Source organism: Rhea americana, unplaced genomic scaffold (genome assembly GCF_003343005.1).
Source record: "Rhea americana isolate MKP2758 unplaced genomic scaffold, rheAme1 scaffold_16, whole genome shotgun sequence".
Taxonomy (NCBI): domain Eukaryota; kingdom Metazoa; phylum Chordata; class Aves; order Rheiformes; family Rheidae; genus Rhea; species Rhea americana.
In genome coordinates this window covers 3,985,742-4,008,391 of record NW_028185705.1, presented here as the reverse complement: position 1 = coordinate 4,008,391, position 22,650 = coordinate 3,985,742, and the positions used below count along the sequence as shown (strand labels likewise).

At 42.0% G+C, this 22,650-nt stretch overlaps 1 protein-coding gene across 1 annotated transcript in view; it reads right to left on the bottom strand.

Annotated features, from left to right (window-relative positions):
• Window positions 1-6,598: 6,598 nt before the first annotated feature.
• Window positions 6,599-22,650, bottom strand: part of RYBP (RING1 and YY1 binding protein) — a 50,818-nt gene continuing 34,766 nt past the window's right edge. The window contains exons 4-6 of the mRNA XM_085300004.1: window positions 13,151-13,327; window positions 12,939-13,037; window positions 6,599-9,778 (exon numbers count right to left, since the gene is read on the bottom strand). Of these exons, the coding sequence (XP_085156130.1) occupies window positions 9,526-9,778; window positions 12,939-13,037; window positions 13,151-13,327 (529 nt within the window). The 3' untranslated portion in view covers window positions 6,599-9,525. The remainder of the gene's footprint in view (window positions 9,779-12,938; window positions 13,038-13,150; window positions 13,328-22,650) is intronic.

Sequence of the window (22,650 nt, the reverse complement as noted above, 5' to 3'; positions counted from 1 at the left end):
AGACCTACCTACGCTTTCTTTCCCCTGCTGTGGCCCAGATTTCCTATTTGACCCTACGCCAACCTCTTAGTGAGCTCCGACTCCAGCGGGTGAGGTAATTGCGCTTAATTAAGTCCCTCTGTGCTTCTGTCTCCCATATGGAAAAAGGATCAAAGAACGCCCCACGGTGTTTCAGCGGCGAGACGAGCAGGGTATCCTGAGCGCGGGGAGGAGAGCCCTGAATTGAGCGGCTGGAAGGACCCCGTGTCCCTCCCCACCAGCAGAGGCTGAGCGTGGTCCCCTCCCCGCCGTGCCAGCTCCGAGGGGGATCGCAGCTCTTCCTGGGAGAGGTGGCTGGGGCGGCTGTGGGCACCTGAACGCTTCCCTGCAGCGCTGGGGATACCAAAACTACATCTGGTATCGAGCTATTTCCAACCTACGTCTTTTCTACAGAAGTTATTAGACTGAGCGGAGTTCAGATCTCCTATTCTCTGCTCTGCCTCCTGCCTGGAAATACCCTGGGGAATCTGAGGAGGATAAAAATAGTAGCATTCAATGGAAACACGAGAGCGCTCTTTAGAAGGTACTATAATCACAGCGAGCCAAAATCGGAGACCTCAGTCACAGTGAACAGCACTGCCAGTTGATTTCCTTGGAAGCGTTGTTGAATGAGGTCTTAGCCTCGTAATTTAGGGGGATGAAGTCCTCTCCAAGGTTTTGAAGATTTGAGTTTTTTAGATTTATTATTTTCTATTACCTTTTCCTGGAAAGCCTAATTAGACTAGGGGGGCAAGGGGTGTTCCCTCATTCCCCAGTCTCAGGGGCCTTATCCCCCCCATAAGAAATTTTATATGTGCTGAACAAAAGATTCATCAACGGCCTGCATAGCCTTCACTGCACTCAATCACACTCCTAATGGATAGCCTGAGGTAAAAGCAGCACTGTTTCGTTTGGTTTYTTTCTAAGCCATTTAATAGCCCGGTTACGTGTGTGCAGAGCTGCCATCTAGTCCAGATGTTCGCAAGATTGTTAACGGTATTGAGCTCAAGGTGAGAAAAAGAGGAAAGCTGGTTTAGATTCGGGAATATGCGGGACCAGCTCCCCCTTTCCAAGGTTTGGGAACGCCAGCAGCCCCTGCGTGAGGCTGGCAGAGGAGCCTGCTACAAACAAGCCGTTAGTCTGCTCTGGGGGAACCGTTCCCCGCCGTCCAGGCGGGCACGGTTCAGCCCTCTCCTTGCACAGCTGCGTAATTCGTAACCACGTGCAGGATGCCTTAGTCGATGCGCAGGCAGCGGTAACGCACGGGGCTTGCCGCCAGCTCTCGCCCACGGCTAGCAAAGGCAGCGGCTCAACGTCTCCCGGCCTCCGCGGGACGCGTGTGTGCATCTTCCCCACTCCCACCTTTTTGCCAGGAATTTGTGGATTTTAGCTTYGTTCTAGGAGGACAAGGGCTCCGCGGTCGTCCTTCAGGTAAGGAGTCCGGCCGAGAGGCGCGGGAGCCGGAGGAAAGCGGCGCAGAGCCCGGCTCCRGGGACTCGACAGCTGCGCGGGAGCGTTTCTGCGCTTGGCAGTCGCCCCGCAGCCGGGCCCGGGGGGCGCGTGGGGCCGCCTCTGCACCCCGGATTTGCAAGACTCGGGCTCCCCTCCTGCTGCTCCGCAGCGCTTTTTGCTGCAAGGCGCGAGCTGAAACGGCGCGAAGGTGGAGGCAGCGGCACGCGGCCCCCCGAACCCGGCGCCTCCACCCGGCAGCGCGGCCGCTCATCCCCCTCCGCCGCCCGGCTCGTCGCCCCCTTCCAAGCGCCCCGGCGGTTCGGGCTCGTTTGCAGCCGCGGAGGAAGTTTCCGTCGGTCCCGCTGCCTCGGGCCGTCGTACCGCAGGGACGCCCGCGTCGATGCCCGTCGCAGCCCATCATGTGCAAAAGAGTATTTGCATCACTGTGCCCAACTTGCCTAGAATGAAGCAGAAATAAAGTGATACACGAGGGAAAAACAAAACAAAGCAAAATAAAATAAAAGACGGCAGCTGTTTGCGGGCTGGCGCGCTGGCTATTTGCCCGGTTAGGAAGCCGCTGGCGCGCAGMGGGGTTGTGCCCGCCAAGGGGCTGTGCCGGGGTGGACATCTCTTCGGCTCTGCAGAGCCCGAGAGTACAGACCGCCGGAGACCAGGGCCGCCCCGAGCGGCGGCCAGGCTGYGCTCAGCCGCCAGGCAAAACACCGTGCGGGGCGGCTCCTCCGGCCGCTCCAGGGTAGCGTCACGTTGGAAGGGAAAGCAGTGAATTTAATGGAAAATGGCTTGCTTTTTTCTGTTTTTGCCCCCCCCCCCCTTTTTTTTAACCCTTTCTCCCTCTTATTTTTCTAAACCATGTTGGGAATTAAAGCACATGAACAGAGAGATGCAGCCTACTCACTGCTGCAGCCAATCTGCAAAGAAAGATGGTAACAACGATTTAAAGGGGGTAGGAGGGATGGTTGGACCTGTTTATACTCAGCTCACTGGCTATTCCTAGAGAGAGTCAACAGAGGTGGAAAAACCCATCCTAATGGCTGCTTTATTTTAAGTCATTTTTTAGACTGCGCTACATTTTACCCTGTCACCTAGGAGATCTCCACAACCTGCTTTAAATCTTATACTTAAGATTATATCTAAGACATATAATCTCCAGTATAGATATAAGCCTGTAGGTCAAAGCAGAATTAGACTCTCACTGGTGCTCCCGCTTCTACACACTAATCTGAGCTTTAACCCCCATTTCCTCCCCCCAAACCCACCCTGCAAACGACGTGCAAAGCCGCCGAGGTGGCCGGGATCGCGCACCCCAGGGTCGCCTTCGGACGCCGAACGGAGACGCGCCCTACCCGGCCCCGCCGCGGCGCGGGCAGCGATGTGCCGCTTCTGCCCCGGGCCAGCTCRCCCCTCGTCGCGCGGATGTTTTACACCCAAACTTGTTTTCTCCAGCGACCGCACGCTGCTTCCAGCAGCCGATCAGGCGCTCCAGGCTTCCTCCCGCCAGCTCTGGCCGGCTATAGTAGCTGTAGCCAATTAATACTTCCTAAAAGCTTTTGATGTGCTGTTATCAAACGTGTATTACACTAGGAATTTCATGGCATTTAAGCGAACGCTATCGGCATTACATGCTTTGAACATTTCTGACTCACCTGCTGGCGGGGGGAATGAGGGCTGCCAAAGCCAGGGAATGCAGAACAATGTGGATTTTCACGCTGCAACTTTCTAGTATTYAATGTGCAATTTTAAATCCTTCTCACAACGCTTCCATAAAATAAGCAATCTGCATGCTGGAACATCCTTTCAAGTAACTCAGAATAGTTTGGATAAATCCAAATGCTGAAATAAGATGGGAAAAATTAGAAATGTCAACAAGTTGTGAGATCTTCAGGATCTTTAAAATGATAAGACAGTCATGGTGGAGAATGATTTTTTTTTCTTTTTTTTCTTTTTCTTTTTTTTTTTTTGGATCTTTAAAATGATAAGACAGTCATGGTGGAGAATGATTTTTTTTTCTTTTTTTTCTTTTTCTTTTTTTTTTTTTTTTTTTTGAGGGGGACAAAAGCACTTATTTCTCAATTCCTTACCTAAGGAATGGTAAACAGCTTGTGCCTTCAGCATTTCCTATGCAGCCAGGACTCCCGGCTCATTTACTGTTTTGCAAAAAGTGAAGAGCGATCCTAGCTTCAGGAGCAACAGGGAGCTTCAAAAAAGAAAATTGCCGTAAAGCAAGAATTGGCAACGCTTCACAGGCATGATTACTTTCTAGCTATAATATTATAAGTGAAGAGTAGAGTTAGGTATAGATCGCTCTTTATTGCAACCATACTGTTCCTTAAGCAAGTTTTGTAAGTGGGATGATTACATCGGTTTGGCTTGGGAGCCTGAAGTGCTTTATTTAAGCAGTAGTTTTCGGTTAGGGATTTCTGAAACAGCTTTTTGATGTTACTGGCAATTTCTGTRCGCATCTTTTTCTTTGTCGAGACGTATAAATGAACAACGAGAAGACATCCTAGGAGTTTCCAACATCTTTGCATTCGATGGGTTCAGGTGGGATCAGCATCAGCTTCAATCCTGCCTGGAAAAGAGAGGTTCGCAAACGCCGAGCCGCCAGCCCCGGCAAGGCGGAGGCCAGCACGGGGAGGCGGTTCTCCCTCGACGCGCCGTGCCGTCAGCCCGGGCTCCCGCTCGCCTCCTGCGGCTCAGCGGGGAGCGAGCGAGCGCGCGCGCAGCGCCGGCTCCCGACCCCTCGCCCAGCTTCCCGCGGGCGAGCTCCGGCCCTCGAGTTAACCGGCAGACCTGCAAGAAACGCTTTGAGGCATACACCCGATTTACYGCAAAACGCGAGCGCTGCCGCCTTCCCGTTCCGGTCGTGCCCGGACCCCGTCGCCCGGGAGGTGCCGCCGGCCGCCAGCCTCGCGCCCTGCTGCCGCGCGGGCGACGCGGAGCCCTCGCCGGCGCCGGGCGCGACCGCGAGCCCGACGGCCCCAGCCGTCCTTAATCGCAGTGATGTGATTAGGCACTGAATTCGTCTTTATTTTGGGAAAAAAAAAATAAAAATCACCAGGACCCGACATCTTCAAATCTTAAAATCATTGACATTTGAGGTCAGGAATTAGTTTGAAAAACACTGAAAAACGGTGAAATCAGCGTTCCTAATTCAAATCTCCCCAACTTCTTCTACGTTACGTACAGGTAACAACGTAAAACCTTTGGCCGTGTCGTGTAAACGCGGCACGCACCTCAGCGAGGAGCCGCGCGGTCCCGGCCCTGCGGCCCCCTCCCCTCCCCTCCCCTCCCCTCTCGCCGCGGCGCCGCCGACCCCTGGCCCCCCGCGCGCCCCCGGCCCCCGCGGCTCCCGCCGGCTCTTCCCACGCGGCTCCCGCCGGCCGTGCCGCTGGGGACGTCGCGGCTCGGGGGCGAAGGCTCTTTCTCGACTCATCCACCTGGCACGCCGAGCGAGCGCGTCTCGGGGCTGTACAACCACCACTACCTTTCCTGTTTCTTCTTATTCTTGGCACAAAGTACTTTGAATCGCTTCCAACTGAGGTTAAAAGCATTTAAGAGTCTGTTTGCATAGTATTTTTAAGGAACCTCTAGTAGTAACACACACTTCCCCCCCTGCCACACACACAAAATACCCGAACTACTTTTAGTTTAATACTTGTTCTCATATTCCTGAGCAACAACTCTTGAGCAAGACTTTTTTTCCCTTGCATTTTACCTATTCCTGTTTCTCAATTTTCAACTTTGAATTTGAATTTTTGAGGTTACACCAAATGTTTTCAGTCTCAYGCTGGAAAAAAGAAATCTGAACTAGAAAAAGTGATCTACATTRTATCTACATCTTGATTCCTAGGCCAAGGAAGGAAATACTGCTTGCAAAATGCCACTGTTTTTACATTACAAAAATATAATTAGACTTTCAATTAAGCYTCAACAATTTTACTCATGGGAGTCTATTAGCACAAGACAATACAGCGAACTCCCAAGGGTCCTCACTAAAATCCCTCGCACTAAGCTTCACCGTTTCTGCAGCCACAGAAAGAGAATGATTATTTCAAAGTAACAGAACCCAAATCCTGCAAACACATCCGATACAAACTTTCCTTAGTAGCTGGTCCCAGAGAACAAAAAGGATTTACGCGCGTGACTGACGTGCCCTACGCGCACCCGCACGTGTTTGCGGGACCGGGGCCCGTGCGCGGCGGCTCACGCTCAGGACGCACGGAGCGAGAAACCGCTTCAACAACAGGGACTCTCCGCTTCTTTGAATACTGGCATCTCCCAAAAAAGAGAGCTTTCAGATTTAATTAAATTTTACTATTTTATTTGTGAAAAAACTACAAGCAGAATTCATAAATAGACATTTCTATTTAAAGCAGGAAAATGATAAAGTGGCTTCTAATAACAGTCGTGCACATGCCAGTAACAGGAATATATTAACATCTTTTATTTGCTAGACAAAGAGCAGTGTCCAATATAAATTTCCCAAAAACATTTAAGACCTGTGAATTTCTGACCAGTTCACAAAACCACCATTGACACTTTAGCATGAAGATTAAAACAAACCTAACAGGACTGTCAGCTCTAAAGACTTTACAGAGCGGAAAAACTTTCAAAAGCGTTATACAAGCTGTCTTTCTGGGCAAATGAAAAATATAGCTCGTATAATACATTAACATAAAAATCCACAAGATAAGATTATGTTTTGACATACTTAAACAAGCATTCTATATTTGTCTCCAACAAACAAAGCTAAGGAAATAATGTAACCATCTTTACACAGTAAATTAAGGTTACAAGTCATACACAAGAACAGAACTGCTTGCGCATTAAAAACTGTTCAGCTCCATTGTCATACTCTAAATGTTGGCTCTTAAAACCATTCGGTTACATACAAGCAAAGGTTATTATATAGTCAGCAATTAATAAATTTTCAATAATTTAAGTTTATGGTAGAGCTTAAAAAAGTAGACTGAGAATGATCTTGATAAGGCAGGTGAAAACATCTCAGTGGAAATAAACTCACAGAAGCTACTGCCAAATTTTAGATCTGTCCAATTTGAAACAAGCAAAGTGTTCCAATTAAAATAAATAGCCTGTTTGTGTAAAATTTCCTTTGCATAACTGTGTCAAACTGAGCAAGTCAGGCAAGCTGTGTTGGTGTCTGTGTGTGTCTGTGTGTGTGTAAAAGTTGAAACTTAGCAAACATAACACTGTGCTTTACTTACCTGCTCTCTGTGCCACTGAATACCAAGAATCTGGTCCTTCCTCTAAACTAGTGTTTTTGTTCTTTTATTTAATTAAACATGCTCCCCCAAAACGGTAGGATAACCTAAGGATGCAGAGTGAGAAGGGAATTCCATTTCTAGACACATGCCTTGGGGGCGTCAAGTTCAGAAATTAAGTGTAAAAGTAAACGCGATCCTTCAAATCCACAACACAACAGTTAAGAATGAGGCCCGGCTAAATTCAATGCTTCGCTAGCAATTTCTATTAAATGCAGAATTCCAGGTCACTTGTTCCAAAAAAAATTTCCCACTTATTTATAAATAAGCAAGCTATTTTATCAAGGAGGCACACCCAAAAAAMCAGATTTTACTGACTTAATCAGCAGCCTATGAGTAGCTGATTGCTGTGTTAAAGCTTTTTCAACTAATCTACAGGTCCATTCACTTTTTATAAAGAAGCAATTTCCTGGTACACACAATGCAGGGTTTTTTTTGTTGGTTTTTGGGGGGTTTTTTGGTTGTTTTTTTTTTTCTTTTTGCACAGTTTCCCAGATTCAGCATAGAATGCAAGCATGTGGTTGACTTTAAGCACCAGAATTAGTCCCACCAAAGCCAGAGGGACTGGCCACTTGCTTACAGGCTTTGCTGGATCACGGCCAAAATGCACGCAAGCCTAATTGATAATGGATCATTTATAAAGCAGTGCAAAATACACAAGTTCAGGGGCATCTTCAAAAATCTCTCTTAAAAAAATTATTCCAACACATTTCAGCAAAATAAATAAATATGGCTGACCAGTTTACCCTCCCTGAGACCCTTAAAGGAACAGTAAAAACTGGAAAAGGAATGTCTTTGCAATATCCCACTCACGTCAAAATGTGGATTGAGAAATTCATACTACTTAAAACTATTTATAATAAATTGTCGTGATGCACAGCAAGCATCTGGTTTCCTTTGGTTCTTTAATAAATACTTTAAAAATGTTTAAAAAGGTAAAGACAGCCTACACTGTGAATAGAAGCAGAATTAAATCGGGGTGCCCATGCCAACATACTCAGAAGAAAATCATGGTGGCAAAGGCATTGCCATTGCGTACCTTCGAGCAGAGGTCGTCAGGGGGTTAGTTAATCACAGATTTCTGTCACCAGCGTGAAAAGAACCTACATCTGCTACTCAAAACCACACAGATTTTAAAAGAAATTTAAATAAGTTGCCTCCACAAAGAGAWATTTTTCTTGCTAAGCAAATAATCAAATAATTCACAATATAACAAGCTGGCAAAAAGTTGCCAAGAAGTGGCAGTCTTTTGTCACACCCAAAGTTATGTATTTGATGTCAAATCAAGTCACAGTCTCTGTGTCTGAAATTACTGCAAAGCACCCTGGGGCCACTAAATAAGGATGAAAAGCCAAAAGAGGTTACTAAAAAAGGAAAAAAAAAAAAAGGAAAGGAAAGAAAGAAGTTTGTTTCACCTCTTTAGACTAGTGTTTTAGCAGGACAATGCACGGAAGGTAAACTATAAAGCAACACTAACAGGCCGGGGGGGTGAGGGGGGGAATAACAACCAAACAAAAAACCCACAACAGTCTGAATAGCCTTAGAGCAAGAATTAAGGAGATACTGGTCRTAAGTATGAGTTGCACTTGTTGCTTACTTGCCAGCATGAAAGCTTTTCACAACTTTTGTTTCCACAGCAGGATATCCAGAAGCGTCCAAACACTGACAAGCCTCACGTCATCACTGGATGATAAACTGCTCGGGAATCGCTCTCGGAATACAGATCGAATTCAAACAAAAACATAATCCCAACAGCACGGAAAATGCATGAAATTCAATCTAAGAATAACAAACCTCTGTGGGATTTGCTATGCAAGACATAGCAACGGCCGCATTACCAAAACATACGTTAACCTGTGGCATTCTGAAACCAGTCTTGTGCTGAGCGCTTACACTCCGATCGGACCAGGACTTGCAAACTGCCACTCTGAGTTACCCTACTGGAAATACAAGCTACCTGGAGCAATCTTCTAATCTCAGATCCCTACGCAGAAAATTCAGAACCGTCTGTCCAGTACATTTTTGCTATTAATTAGAGAAATCGGGAAGGAACGATAGAGAGAACGGGTCCCAGCTAGGTTCAAACCTTCAGGAACACGCTTTTCACCTAAGACCAGTTCCATTTCAGTTTCAGTTCTTTCACAGAAGGGGACTGTCCCAGATCTTTAACTGTTCAATATTTGTTTCACTTCACAGTGTTTCAAGCACCAGCGTTTCCATGTATTGGTTTCAAATAACCCTTTATATATATTTATTTATATATATATTTATATATAATTTATATCAAAACTGATAGTACACAGTATAACTGGAAGAAGAACTGAACTTAAAAAGGATATGTTGAAAGAGGATGGAGTTTGTGAATGCAATAAATAAAGCCCCCTTCCCTTCCCACCCACACCCTACCCCAAAACAAAAAGTTGTAATGTTCATGGAAAACTGTGCACAGCAGATATTATAAAAAAGTAGGATTCAGGAGCACATCCAATTATAAATGATTGTTAGGAAAATCATATAAAACAATGGAATACATAAAAGTGTCAAGAGTAATCGTTAGGGTGAGAAATTCCTTGGTGGCCAGATGCCCATGGCAAGCAGAAATTATCCTGGTTGCATCAGTAAGAGGTCGATGTCCAAGAAAGTGTGTGTTCAAGCACAGAAGAGGCTCTCCAGGATTTGAACAGCATGGGCAGGTGGAGTGTTTGAATTTCATACCCTGATTCATAGTTTCCACAACTCCATGTGCAATTTTTCAGAAAGATTCGTCGTTGACTGCCGACATGTCCCCCTTTGGTGTGGAGGAGCGGGACGAGCCCTTGTCTGTGCTCTCAGAGCCAGAGCTGCTCTGATTCTGTTGTTCTGATCCTGCACTGGAGGTCACTGTAGAAGATGACGTGGATGAGGAGCGAGTCTTTTCTTTAAAGTCTGTGATAATTACTGTGACATTTCCCACTGTGACTGCCAGCTGCTGTGCAGTACTTCTGTCCACATTTTTCAGTCTGGGTCTAGAAGAAATTAAAAATATATATATTTTAAAAGAAAGGAAAAGTTTATTAATAAAAAAAGAATTCAACAAACTCCGTGACTTGTTCCTCTACTCGCCTGTGCAGACAGCAATAATCAGGAAGAGAATACAGGTAGCAGCAAATGCTGCACAGCACAATCATAGGATGAAAGTTTGACCTTCTGCTCCCTGCAACAGCAGTCTGTGAGGGCTGCAGTAGTATGCTCAATCCCAGAGGAAAGACCTGTCTTGCAGAGCTCTGTGACGAGCACTGGGCTCTAGGTTGATATTTTTAATCTAGCTCAGCCAAAAAGAAGGACACTACAACAGAGCCATGCAGACAGGAGCCAGAGAGCGCTAAGGATCTCCCCACGGGGCAGATGAAAGAATTCTGTTATCTAAATTCTCCATCTCATCATGCGCCCTGATGTTGTGAGACAAGGCTGTGACTCTGCAATACAAAACCACATGAAAGCATTTGAACATGGCTCTTTCATTCCCATATTGGAACTCCGCAGCTGCAAACACCACAGGCACTAGGACAGCTTAGCTTCTCTTTCAACTGCTTTGAGTTTACACAAATCAGATGCCCAAATCAGCCCATGTATAAAATTGCTCAAAATGCTCCCTCTGGAACAAGGCTATTGTAAATAAAACCCAGAATGTACAACGATACTTCTTGCAGCTAGCTCTTTTAGCTGGGAAAAAACAGGAAAGAACACCCTTGTATTTATAGCTCAGGATTACCCCAGTAATTCGCATGCTGTGCTATCACTCAATTAATAATGTAGCTAATAAGGGTCTAGACTCCAACAAGCCGACATTCATGTGCATTCCAGGATTTGCTCCAAAGCTCTGACACAACAAAGTCACTTTAAAAGCAAACTTTAAAGGCAAATACTGCAAATACTTTGGCCATTCCTCTACCAACAAATTCCAAGTCAGCTGCAGTGACTGCTGCAATTTACAACTTTTACTTCTAATTAAGGGTCAGACTTGAGAAGAATATTCCCAAAAGGGAAATTATAAAGGATAGTCTTCATACATCATTGAAAAGTAGCTCGCTGAGAGCTAACTTGTTTGAAGAGACAGAGGAAAAGACAGGATATCTTTAGGATCAAGCTCTAGCTTTTAAATCAATTTGCCTTTTCTCTTCTGTGTACCCTGCATAACACAACCTTAAAGAAGAGAAAATTAAGCTGACTTCATAAATACTATAGTTAATCAAGTGATATTCTAGAACTAGACAGACCAGAAAAACGTATTAATGAACAACTATATTTTTGCAGAACTTCCCTAGTAAAAATGAAGGAATTACTACACCAAAAATAGTATTTTTGCATCTTACCTATGACGCAGTTTCAGCTTTTAAGTAGTACAATGGGAAATGCATTTCTAACAGGTAGAAAATATAATTAAAATATTATTGTGCTAGAGTAACTATCACTAAAGCTTCTGACTTGAAACGGCCCCGTAGTTTACTGACTAGCCTTCTCAAAACAGTAGTTGTGCTTAGTAAATTCCAGCATTAATGAGACATACACCCACGTGTGTGCGTTGTATGTACGCACTTGTAAAGAGCTAGCAATTTTAACACATAACCACAGACTTGGATGAAATCATCACATCACCTTGTTTGTGGGTAACAAGAAAGGCCACCTAGCTCAGCAAATTTACAGGGTGTTGTCAGCTTTCAGACATCGTCTCAGCAGATTAAGACCGCCCTCAAAGAATCAGCAGCAAGCAGCAGTAAACATGCCAGGAAGTGTAGTAAGCGTATGTATTTTTCTCCTTAAGCTCCAAGTTCCTCTAGGAAACCCAGTTCTTCCTGTAATTTGATGGGGTCATTTGTTTTCTCTTGTACTCTGTAACAGTCAAAAAATGCTGGCCCAGATACTGGAAGCGACCTTACAGCCTGTACCTTTCTCCAGTGTTGAACACGCACTTCTGCTATTGCTTGTCAGAAGCCATCACTCAGTTATACATCGTAAAAAAATGAGATGACATTCAACAGAGCTCACATGGCTCAGGCTGCATTAAACTCTGCCTGGAAAAGCTCCTGCTACTGAGATCCTTTGAAAGAAACCATGCACCAAGTGCATGAATGAAACATTCTATGCTTCTTCAAATATAACAAAAAAGTAACATGGAAAAACTGGAGAGAAGCAAAGCGAAGTAGTACAGGATTTCTGAACAGTCCCTGCTCACACTGTATTTTTTTTTCTTTTTTTGGGGGGGTGAGCCTATTAAGTACAGACAGAAATCTCAAGACAATCCCTCTAGCACACTCACACAACTTCTTCTTTCCACAGAAAGCAAAAAGATTGGCCTATTTGCATATTTTGCAAAATTAAACACACACTGATGCCTCATGTCCTCTTTTATAGCTGAAAAGGTTTATGGCCAAAGCGTTCCAAAAAAGAGATGCAATCCTATATAGCTCACATAGGCAGAGCTCACAGCTGAATTCCTTCTCTCCTAGCTTTATAACTTAAACAATACAAAGACAATTTTGGCTCAGGATTTGTTATTTTGGGAAATAAAGCACAAAGCATTACTTAAAGAACAAGCATGGAATATCAGTATAGGTGAAATTAGGACTCTGCATAGATAGCTACTCATTTGAAAATACCTATCCAACCATTTCAAACCTAGATATATCTGAAACCACTACTAATATTTTTTGTTGATGCCAAGATTCTAAGAAATTTGTTCACACAGTCTTTTAATTCCAGAACACTCAAGAGAATAATCTTGATAACTACAGTGCATGATTTCCAAGGGGGGGGAGTAACCTTCATTCACTGCTACTGAATGTAAAGGAATGAAGTTAAGAATCTGATAAGGACCATTGTAATTGCTGGTTAATACTGAAGGTTGTTGAGGGGGTTTTTTGCACAGTGTTTACTACCCAGTTCACACTTAATTCTTTCAGTAGAGAAACTGAGTGGTGAACAGGATGAATGTTTTTAGTGCTTGAACTGCCCTTACCAGATGATTGTTTGAGTGCTTACGCATGGAGGAAGTTCATAACCACTGATGGTCTCATCATGCTAACGGACAAACCTCAGAGCTCTGTCCCAGTCAGTCTTCTGGGGCGGTGGGGGAGCATCTGCTATTTAACACAATTCTCAGAGAACTTAACTTTTTGATAAAGTTACCTTGAAGTGTGATTTGAGTCGCTGGTCTTTGTTGTAGTATTTCCAGACTGTATGCTGTTTGCTTCACTAGGAGGATCTTTCACAATATCTGACTTTGGTCTGTAAGAATTGGAGGGGAAAGGAAAGATTATGACGTTAGATTAACTGCACTTAATCAATGCGCAGTACTACTTAAATCACTCTACATTTAATACAGTATCCTTGAAACTTACTTAGTCTTCTTGTTAGTGTTCTTCTTTGTAACACTTGGACTAATTTCTTTTTCTTTGTCAGGTTTTTCTTTGTCTTGTTTTTCCACTTTCTCCTTCTTCTCCTTCTTAGGTGGTGGTGGGGTGGCATATTGCTGGGCAACTTGTTGTGCCACCAACTGAGAGTTTATTCTAGGTTTCCTATAACGAGAATTAARAAAGAAAGAAAAAAGAAAGATCCACAATCAATTTTTAGACAGAAAGAGTGACTTTGCCAAAAGTACTGTGAAGACATTTCAGCAACTAGGGAAAAATACTTAAAAAGTGTGTTTATAAAGAACCAAATGGATGCCCTTATTTAATGTCAGGTATTACTGTTGCTACCAAACAAGTGTGAAATTTTCAAATTAAGAATTTAACCCATATTGCTACTTCATCAGTTCTTAACCTCTTCTAATATTCTTAAGTTGTATAATGCTCCCTTTTCCCATCTATTTCATAAAATCACAGCCCAAAGTTTTGAGAGAATATTGAAAAGAGGCTTTCACAACGTTCCCAACCATACCACGCAGCTATGCTTTAAGAGGTAACAATAAAAATAAGTTTGCTGATTAAAATCAGTCTCCTTCATATCTTTCAATTTAATTTTTCAAATGAGTTCTTGTTCCCTGAAGCAGTGAACTTAGCAGATAACAAAGAACAACAGAAGGTAACTGAGATTACTTTGTCCCAAAGACCGAGATTGAAATTCATCATGAAGAAAACAAAAAACAAACAGGCATTCACTACTCCATTAGGAGGAAAGGCTGTGCCAGGCTCTGACACACTGTCTTCACACAATTGTCTACCATCTCCAAATAGTGCTCTGTAATCTATACAAATTATATTCAGTTAGACTGAAGAAAAAAAAAAAAAAAAAAAAAAGTGTCAGACTCTCCCAAAACACAAGGAGAATCTCAAAAGCCCTGCTTACTCTAGGTGCTGGAGAACATACTACTGGGCTGCGGCATAAAAAGATGACTATTCCTACCTATAGCACATGGCAACATAAGGTAAATTGAGACAAAGCGAGCAATTTCTGCTAAGACCAGTGGCATCAGACTTGAGTTTGAGTGAATTAACAAAGTTCAAAGGACAAAACGAGTGACAGACAATTCCTAGGAAAACTCAAGAGGTTGGAACAAAAAAGAAAAAGGGGGGATAAAAATACACAAAAAAACTCTTCTGTCTTTCAAAGAGTTTTCATTTCAAATTGTGATTTATACAAAAAAAACAAAAAAAAACAACAAAAAAAAAACACCTTGACATATAACCAATAATTTGGTCCTTGTATAGTGTCACAGAAATTTATACTTTACTGTCTTCTGCGTGCCTCATCCAAACTTGTGTCTCCTCTTAGCTTAATAATTAGAGATTTCTTGTGTTGGCCTGGCACGCTGAGGGCGTTTATACTGCGAACACTCTTGACTATTTGTGGTTGATGCAACCCCTTCACACGCCAGAAGGATTTAGGCTCCCCATGTCCGCACGACTTAGGAGGGGAAGCAAATTAGGTTTTCAGCCACCTTAGACTTCAGTTATGAGTTGAATACTAATTGCAACAGTTGTTCACCCTTGTCCAAACCTGTTATATTGGTTATAAATACAACTCCAATTTTCTGCATAGATTAGACCATAACACGTTGTTAATGAAAACCTTTTATAAGCAGTATGCAATTGTTTTCTTAAAATTACACCTAGCACATAGAAATCCAAGGGTTAGAGCTCCAACYTTGCACAAAGGTCTTGAGTTCATCTCTCTTCATATATTCAAAATATAATTTATGACAACAGTGATTGTGCCTCTCAGATACCTGTCCAGGATCTGAGGAGATCAGACACCTTCACTGAACTCCTCACTGATAGTTACTGATAGTTTGTTTAAAGGTGGCCAAAATTTGACTTTTAAACTGCAGTTAAACTGCATCTCTGACTACATTTGAAATTTACCCCTGGAAAATCCCTGCTGGCCTAATCCTCACCACCTTGAGCAACTGACTACCCAGCCCAGTTCTTCGGCCCTGGTCAGCCGTACAAACACCAACCCCAAGGCCACYACAGGTATCCCGACGAGCAGATGCCTGTTACTCTTCCAATAGGGTGACTCCATAAACCTGCTTTAACAACAAGCTCCATTAGCCTTTAGAACCATCTCTGATGGTTTTTCCTTCTATTACAAACATCTAGAGAGGGTTTTGTTTGTTTGTTTTCTTGTTTTTAAAATGCTACTTAGTGGTTTCACAGTTTTCTTTTTAATAAACTTAAAATATTAATTGCTCAAATGTAAAATCTGCATTTAGGGAAGAAAAAATACAGACAATGAACATCCAGAAGAAGTTCTATTGCTGCCACATGAAAATCTAAACTCCAGTACACTTCACCAGCGTGTTATCATCAAGTCTCTGCAACAGACTGCGCCCAAGCTACTACGCAGTTTCAGAAACATTTGCATTTTTCACCCAACATAGAAGCTCCAATACATTTTATGCCACAGTCTGTATACGTTTCCCAGAGAACAAACATGACTTGGACCTCAGCCCTTCCGTGTTCCAGATTTTTTTTTTTTTTTTTAATAACTCCGGTGCTGAAAAGTTTTACAGATTAGATCCAGAAGTTAACTGCTCCACAGAACAGTTTGCTGAAGATTTCCTCACACAGAGGCTTTGGCCAAGCAGGGAGAGAGAAAATCTTCCCAGTCTTTAGCTTATGCACCAACCTAATGAAAATGCAACACAAATGTCCTTTTTGTTTTGTTTTCTGGGGCAATGGCGGGGGGAGGGAAAAATACAAGAGAGTTGTTTGCTCTGCAGAGCAAGATTCAAGTTACCAACACTTCTGCAGAAAGACACTATGTATCAACGGACTTCCACAAGCATTTTTCCCTTGGAGAAATTACCATAAGAGAGTAGCAACAACATACTAAAATTTTTAGCGGAATATTGAGGCTATTTTGCAGCCTTGCATTTAAAAACTCAGCATACTGCAGCTTCTGCCTGTAGAACAGTAAACAGAAAAATAAGAAAAACAAAGTGTTCTGGTTGTACGCGAAGATTTTCGGGTCGATGTAACCGCAGGAAGAGCGGGCTTGAGCAGCAAGTGTAACGCGACCTGACCATCTCTTACTCCTCCAGTAACGGCAGGATCCTGAAACTTTCCCTTGTCAGCAGCTAATACTATCAGATTAAAATAAGTAAAAAGAAAAGGGACATTCACACCCTGTTTCTCCATCTTCACATCCCTTCGCCTATAAAGATTGCACGTTAAAGAAACGTTGAGAAATCTTTGGGAAAAGGGCGGATACCATCTCCCTTCGTGATTAACCTCACTGCTTGAAGTCGCCTTTTCTACCCTGGCTTACGCATGTTTGCTGTTCAGGCAACCAGTTAAATCCAAAACTCTCTAGCTGTTTGCACTTGGGCATTTTATCCCAGAAGCTTATCGGGGAATGCCACTTCAAGCCTCTGAGACGACCTTCGGTAAAGTCTGCCACTCAGTCCGGCTCCGACCTGCTGGCTTGGGGCGTCATTGCCACGCATGCTGCAACTTCAATGACCACCAAGCTGCTGCAGCACTGCACTTGCTTGAATTAAGAAAAACTTATTAAGGAAACTTATCAACTTAAAAAAAAAAAAAATCACACTGGCATTTCAAAATACTGTTGCTTTTCCCCAAAGAGGCTACTATTAAAAAACCACCATAGCCTGAAAGTGCTGATGCACAGGCACCTCCTCATACTATTTCCCTCTCTTTTTCTGTGCTTTTGACAGCACATTACATATATTAAGCTTTATCATTTTCTGGAGAGTCACTGACATAACTAGCTCTACTTCTCCACAAATGGTATTTGCATATCCCTTCTTTATGCCATAAGATTACTACAGTAACAGCAAACAAAACTGAAAGTGAGGAGAGAGCAGGAAGAAGCACGGCACAAAAGCGGGGCCCTGCGGGAAAGGGGTGGACCCCGGCTTATCGATAGGGCTCCTCTTCCTGCACAGAGCAGGGAGCAGAAAACCGCTCCGATTTTGTTAATTCACAGCATGTTTTAAGATGTGCTGTACTTGAAAAAAAAACAGAGCTTTTAACAAATAATTCAAAAAACCAATAGCTTTCCAATTTGGCCATTCCATTCACATTCATAGAGGGTTGTGATTTTTTTTTTTTTTAAAGTCTTCCTAAAAGTTAACTAACTAACTAGCATAATAATAATAGAAGTAATACAATCTTCCAATAAGACTGTATGATACTACTACAGCCAGGATTCACTGGTTAAAAGGCCTTTAGAAAAAAGCCAAGCAAAACAAGGACAGCAGTACATTTTTTAACCACAGCAAACCATAACCATAGTAACCATAATCAAGTGAAGTATCTGCAATATCCAAAATTTGCTCCAAGTTTCCCTGCCTACCAAAAACACACATTTCRAAGGCTTACACTGATCCGGTCCAGCACAGATTCACGTGCCATTTAGCAACCTTCCACCTACACACACACACACATATACACATGTATCATCATATTGTCACACTATTTGTCACAACAATGACCCTTTTCATGAGTTTTGTGCATTCTTCTTCAGCTGTTGCAGCAGATAGCTTACAGTGCTTTCTAGAGATTAAAAAAGAGCATAAATATACTTTGTAGCCGATTCTGTTCCTTTTTCTTTGCAGAAGGGCAGGAAAAAAACAAGGTAGAGAAACAAGCCTCATTTCTACCTGGACTACAACAAATTAACATGCTCTAGCTTGTGCTGCAGAATTCAAAGTCACAAAAACAGGATTCCTTTTTTTTCAGCTGTTCAATACCACGCCATGTCCAAGTCTCCCTGTCCCTAGTTTTGTTCTCATTTGGCATTTTTTTGCAATCTCCAGAAAGGAGATTGCTGTTGTAACCCAAATATACTGCTTTTACTTTAAAAATAAGCTAACATTAGAGCAGAGTAACCTGAACAGAAACTTGCAGCCCCTTACAAATTTTTTGTAAGAATAAACAGTCCCAGAAACAACTATTAGCCATTTTTACCCCAAATTTGCTGTTCAGCTTACTTTCTGTAACATTAAAACAATTAATGTAACCAAGAATATGTCTAAGCAACAAAACTAAAACCCAGCTCAGCCGCTATTCTAAGCTTTCCACATAGTATTCACATTTAAGGAAAAATTGTCTTGTCACTTAGTATAAGGTAAAAGTAAGAACATTCCACCCAAATCACAGCTAATGAAACTCAACTTCAAAAAATTATTTAGACAGATGCAATACTTGTAATATTACATCATTTGTTTCGTGAATTCCTAAGTAGACAAACACTGAGCTGCTACAACGTTGTGCCTCTTTTTGCAGGTCACCCAATTCTTCCCCCAACGTGAACAGGGAGTTTCTTGGGTTTTGTTTTAATTTTCCTCCTTCCTCTTTGACACGAGTGAGGGGCCAGTGACAAAATTGGCTACTTGAAGCACTTTTGGTAGAAGAGAACCCACTTGAATTCCTGTTCTGTCTGGATCCCCGTAAATTGAAGTGTGCCATGTCACGCTGGTGGCCACCATTAAGCCTTTACTGTGTCCAGTATTAGGTGAGGACTTTCAAGTACAGAGAAGATAACACCATACTATATAATACATACYCAAGTTGTGCAGAGCTCGGGGGCAAAAGCATTTTGCACAGCCCAGCATTGCTCATACACATCTTCGAAACAGCAGCTATAGTGTTCTCAGAGCCAGGTCTTTCATGTCCAGATTTTAAATCAAGAAGTCATTCCTCAAACAAGAGTAAGAATTACTAGACTGGCCCAAACCAAAAAGTGAGGAAGGAGAATATGGTAGATATTGTCCTCTAGAAGTACTTAAAGCAGCAATAGGTCACCTCAAAAATGAATGCAACTCCTCAAAAAGAACAAAGCTTTCCTTCCAGCTACAAAAAATCATCTCCACAGCAGTCTCAARAAACACACAAGCTAGTCTACAACATAAACAAAAAAAACAAGATTGCTATAATAATGCCAACAGATGAATATTGCAAGAATTTTTCTGCACAAGTGTCTAAGACAGGGTTCTTCTACATGAAGTTATGCTTTGCTTGGACAAATTTCCACTAAAGTAACAGCCTGGGTAAAGACTTAACCCTCCAGACCCAACCSTAGCGTGACAAATAATCAGCAAGATCTGTATCCTTTTCCAGAAATAAAGTGAAGAGGAGAAATAAGTCTTCTCCCTCTTGAAATCCAAGAGTAATAAAACTAAAATCAARTTGTGCTTTCCATGTTATAGTTGGACTAATAAATTGTTTCAAACTTGTTAAGATGTTCAGCTGTAGTTTGCATTACAAGAACAGATATTTGTGGAAGAAAAACAATTAGTGATCTTTGCAGAAAGGARATACTGGTGTATTAAAAAGATGAACTGTATGCACCCATCCAGAGCGTGGTTTTGACACTTAGGTCTTTACCATTAATACTGTAAATGCTGYACACAAATAATTCTCTTTACTATACTTTCCAGGCTGGTCAGTTAACAAAAATGTTATGCCTTGCAAAACAGTGTACCCTGAGATTGTTATGTTATTTGACACTGGGAAGTTTTGTTCACAGAGAGTAGAATGAATGCAGGAGCTTTTATGAAAGACTTGCTGAATATGTGACTGTGTTCTTGAAATCAGAAACAAAACTGCTCTTTTAAGATTCTCACAAATACCTTCCAGCGCTTCACCAGCTGCATTTTCTTCAATATCTCAAAGTTTCTCTCTAAAACCTGTCCCAGGACTACTTCTAGAGCACTAAGTGCTTCTAGCACATCCAGAAGCAGGAATTCTGCTTCTTTATTCATCGTTCCTTTAGTTGGCCACAAAAATAAATAAATAAATAATTAAGGAAAAGAAAAAAATATCGAACCACACACATTCATATGTTACTTACTTGGCACTGGATTTAAATAGGGATATAGAAGGATAATTTTCACCATATTTTTCATGTGACCTTAAGTTCTGTATCTGTTTGGGATTTCTTTGGTCCCACTTAGTTGAAAAAATGCAAGCCATCCATCTCACAAAGATATTGGCAGAATGGAAACTGCAGCTTGCCTTATTCCCRCAGTAACGCACGGAGTCTTAAGGGACTCTAGCAATCCCCAGAAATGTGGATCTAATTATAATTGCTCTTACTTTCCTACAACTGTGTTAYCAGAAGAATGAAAGTAGCATCAAGTGGGATTTCAGAGTCAAAAGCCTCATGTAACACGAAGTGCCGAGGATTTGGATAATTTCATGCTGTTCCAGCTTTGATGCAAGTGGTGATACAGTCAGACCTCTGAGCAGCTCTCCATTTCTTTGAGGAAATGCACTTGATACGCAGCGCAGCGTAAAGTCAAAATATTCGACTGTTTTTAATAATCTTAGTAATATTTGAATAAATAAATCAAAGAAAAAACAAAATTAAAAGTATTTCTGTGAAAGTGTTTATAAAACATTCCTTGCCAGAACAATAATACAAGAAGCATACTTCTAAGAGATACTGTAAAGGGTAGAAACCAACCTACAAAGACAAAGACAATAAACAGAAAGAAAAAAAYACAGTCTTCTTTAGACTTTTATAACTAGATGAACCAAATTTTCAGAAAAGTTAAGCCATAAACATGATGGAGTGAGCACTTGTGTGCATATTTTGCAGCTCATTTGCAATGACCACAGTCTTTTTTAGCAACAAGAAACGAGACGAATGGACAAATTGTCCTTGGTGTACAACTGCATAGCGCTATGGAAGTTGCATACGTCTGTCTGAGAAGTTCTCCATGTAACACAAGACCACAAGACAACCAGGCAATGACAAAAAGCACTGAAAAGACAACCAGGCAATGACAAATATGTGGTTGCAAAATATTTTGTTGAAATAGTGTCATCTAACACTGATGTGCCAGTGCTATGCTTTTATTTAAAATACAGATGTCTAAAAATGAAGAGGTTAATGTAGGGAACACCCATTTCTGGGTTGCTGGGTTTAGTTTTTTCACTACACCATCAGTGTGACACAATTATTTTTCAGCTCCACAGAGAACAGTATCTACTAACTTTATACCCCAAAATACAGTAAAGAGCTTGAAAGACTAGTATTGGTATTAAGTCTAAATGTCTTGGGGAAAATGTGAAAGAAGATAATAATCACTTTGCACAAACTAAACAACTGTGCACCACAAAACAAAGTACATTTAAAATCCATGGCCAACTACAGAAAACCTCCACAATCCTCAGCGWATGCCTTGAGTATCTGGCCTGATGTCTCTCACCTCCTCTGAAGACCTAAGAATAAGCAAGGCAAAGATAAAGTCTCCTCTGTTTTGTGATAACTGTTCCTAGCTATGACAACAAACCTTGAGCTACTCAGATTTCAGAAGAATAGCATTTTAAACCTTATGTTTGTCTACCAGACATTTTTAGACTTCAGGTCACTTCCCACAGCTTGATTACTTTCTGCAGTAGTTTTCAGTGGTTTCACAAAGCTGCTAACTCTCCCCTCACCCTTAGTGTGAAAATCTGCCTTTATTCAAAGCCTTTTTTTTCTTTCCCCGTCCTTAAGAACAGGAGAGTTATTAAATGAAATGCAAGCTTCTACCTCCATCTAAAACATGCAAGAGGCACTGGAGAAGAAAGCATTTGCTTGTCCCTGGCTAGTTGCTGCCTGTTTATCAGTGGGATGCTTATCCRAGGAGCATTCTTGGTGAGAAACTTAAAAGGTGCATCATTTGCAATGATACCTGCATAAAGCATACTCACAATTTTCAYATGTTATCTGGAACATAAGCATTGTTTATTTTTAATTATTTGGAAGTATTTACAAACCAAAGCATACAAATTGAAGAGTTTTATCCACAGATTTAATCACAGCACAGACTTTCTGCAGCTAGTAGTTTTGATTTTTTTTAATAGAAATATCCTAAAAATAAATCCCAAAGCAAATAGTAAACAAATTTTAGGATTCATGTATAAAGCTGTTTCAACACAGTTGGTCAACTGAATATTTTTACTATTATTTTGAGGTATACATCAATTGAAATAATCTCATTATAAAGTAGCTTAAAATCAGCACCGTAAGATTTTTCTGGAACCAGTTTGACCAGAATTTTGCCATGATAAAGCTGCAAGTAGTCACATAACTTGTCAAAATATTCATTCTACTATAATACCAAAATCAAAACTGTACATACAGTTTCTCTTAACTGGTAGCACAGGCATGACCGCAAATCTAAATGTGAAAGCAAATCAGGATCATTAAGCTCAAAGCAAATCAAATAAAAAACATCTTATACTGTGCTCCTTAGGCTGCCAAACTTGGGACCTGGCAGACCGCCAGCAGGAAAGGAGTCCCAGGGCTAAAGTCTTCTGCTGAAGCTGCCCAAAGGGCAGGTCCGATGCCAGGACCAGAGTACACCAGCTGACACACTTCCCTTACAGCCATGTAGACAGARAAAAGCATTCGCACTGTGGTTTATCCCAGTCTACCA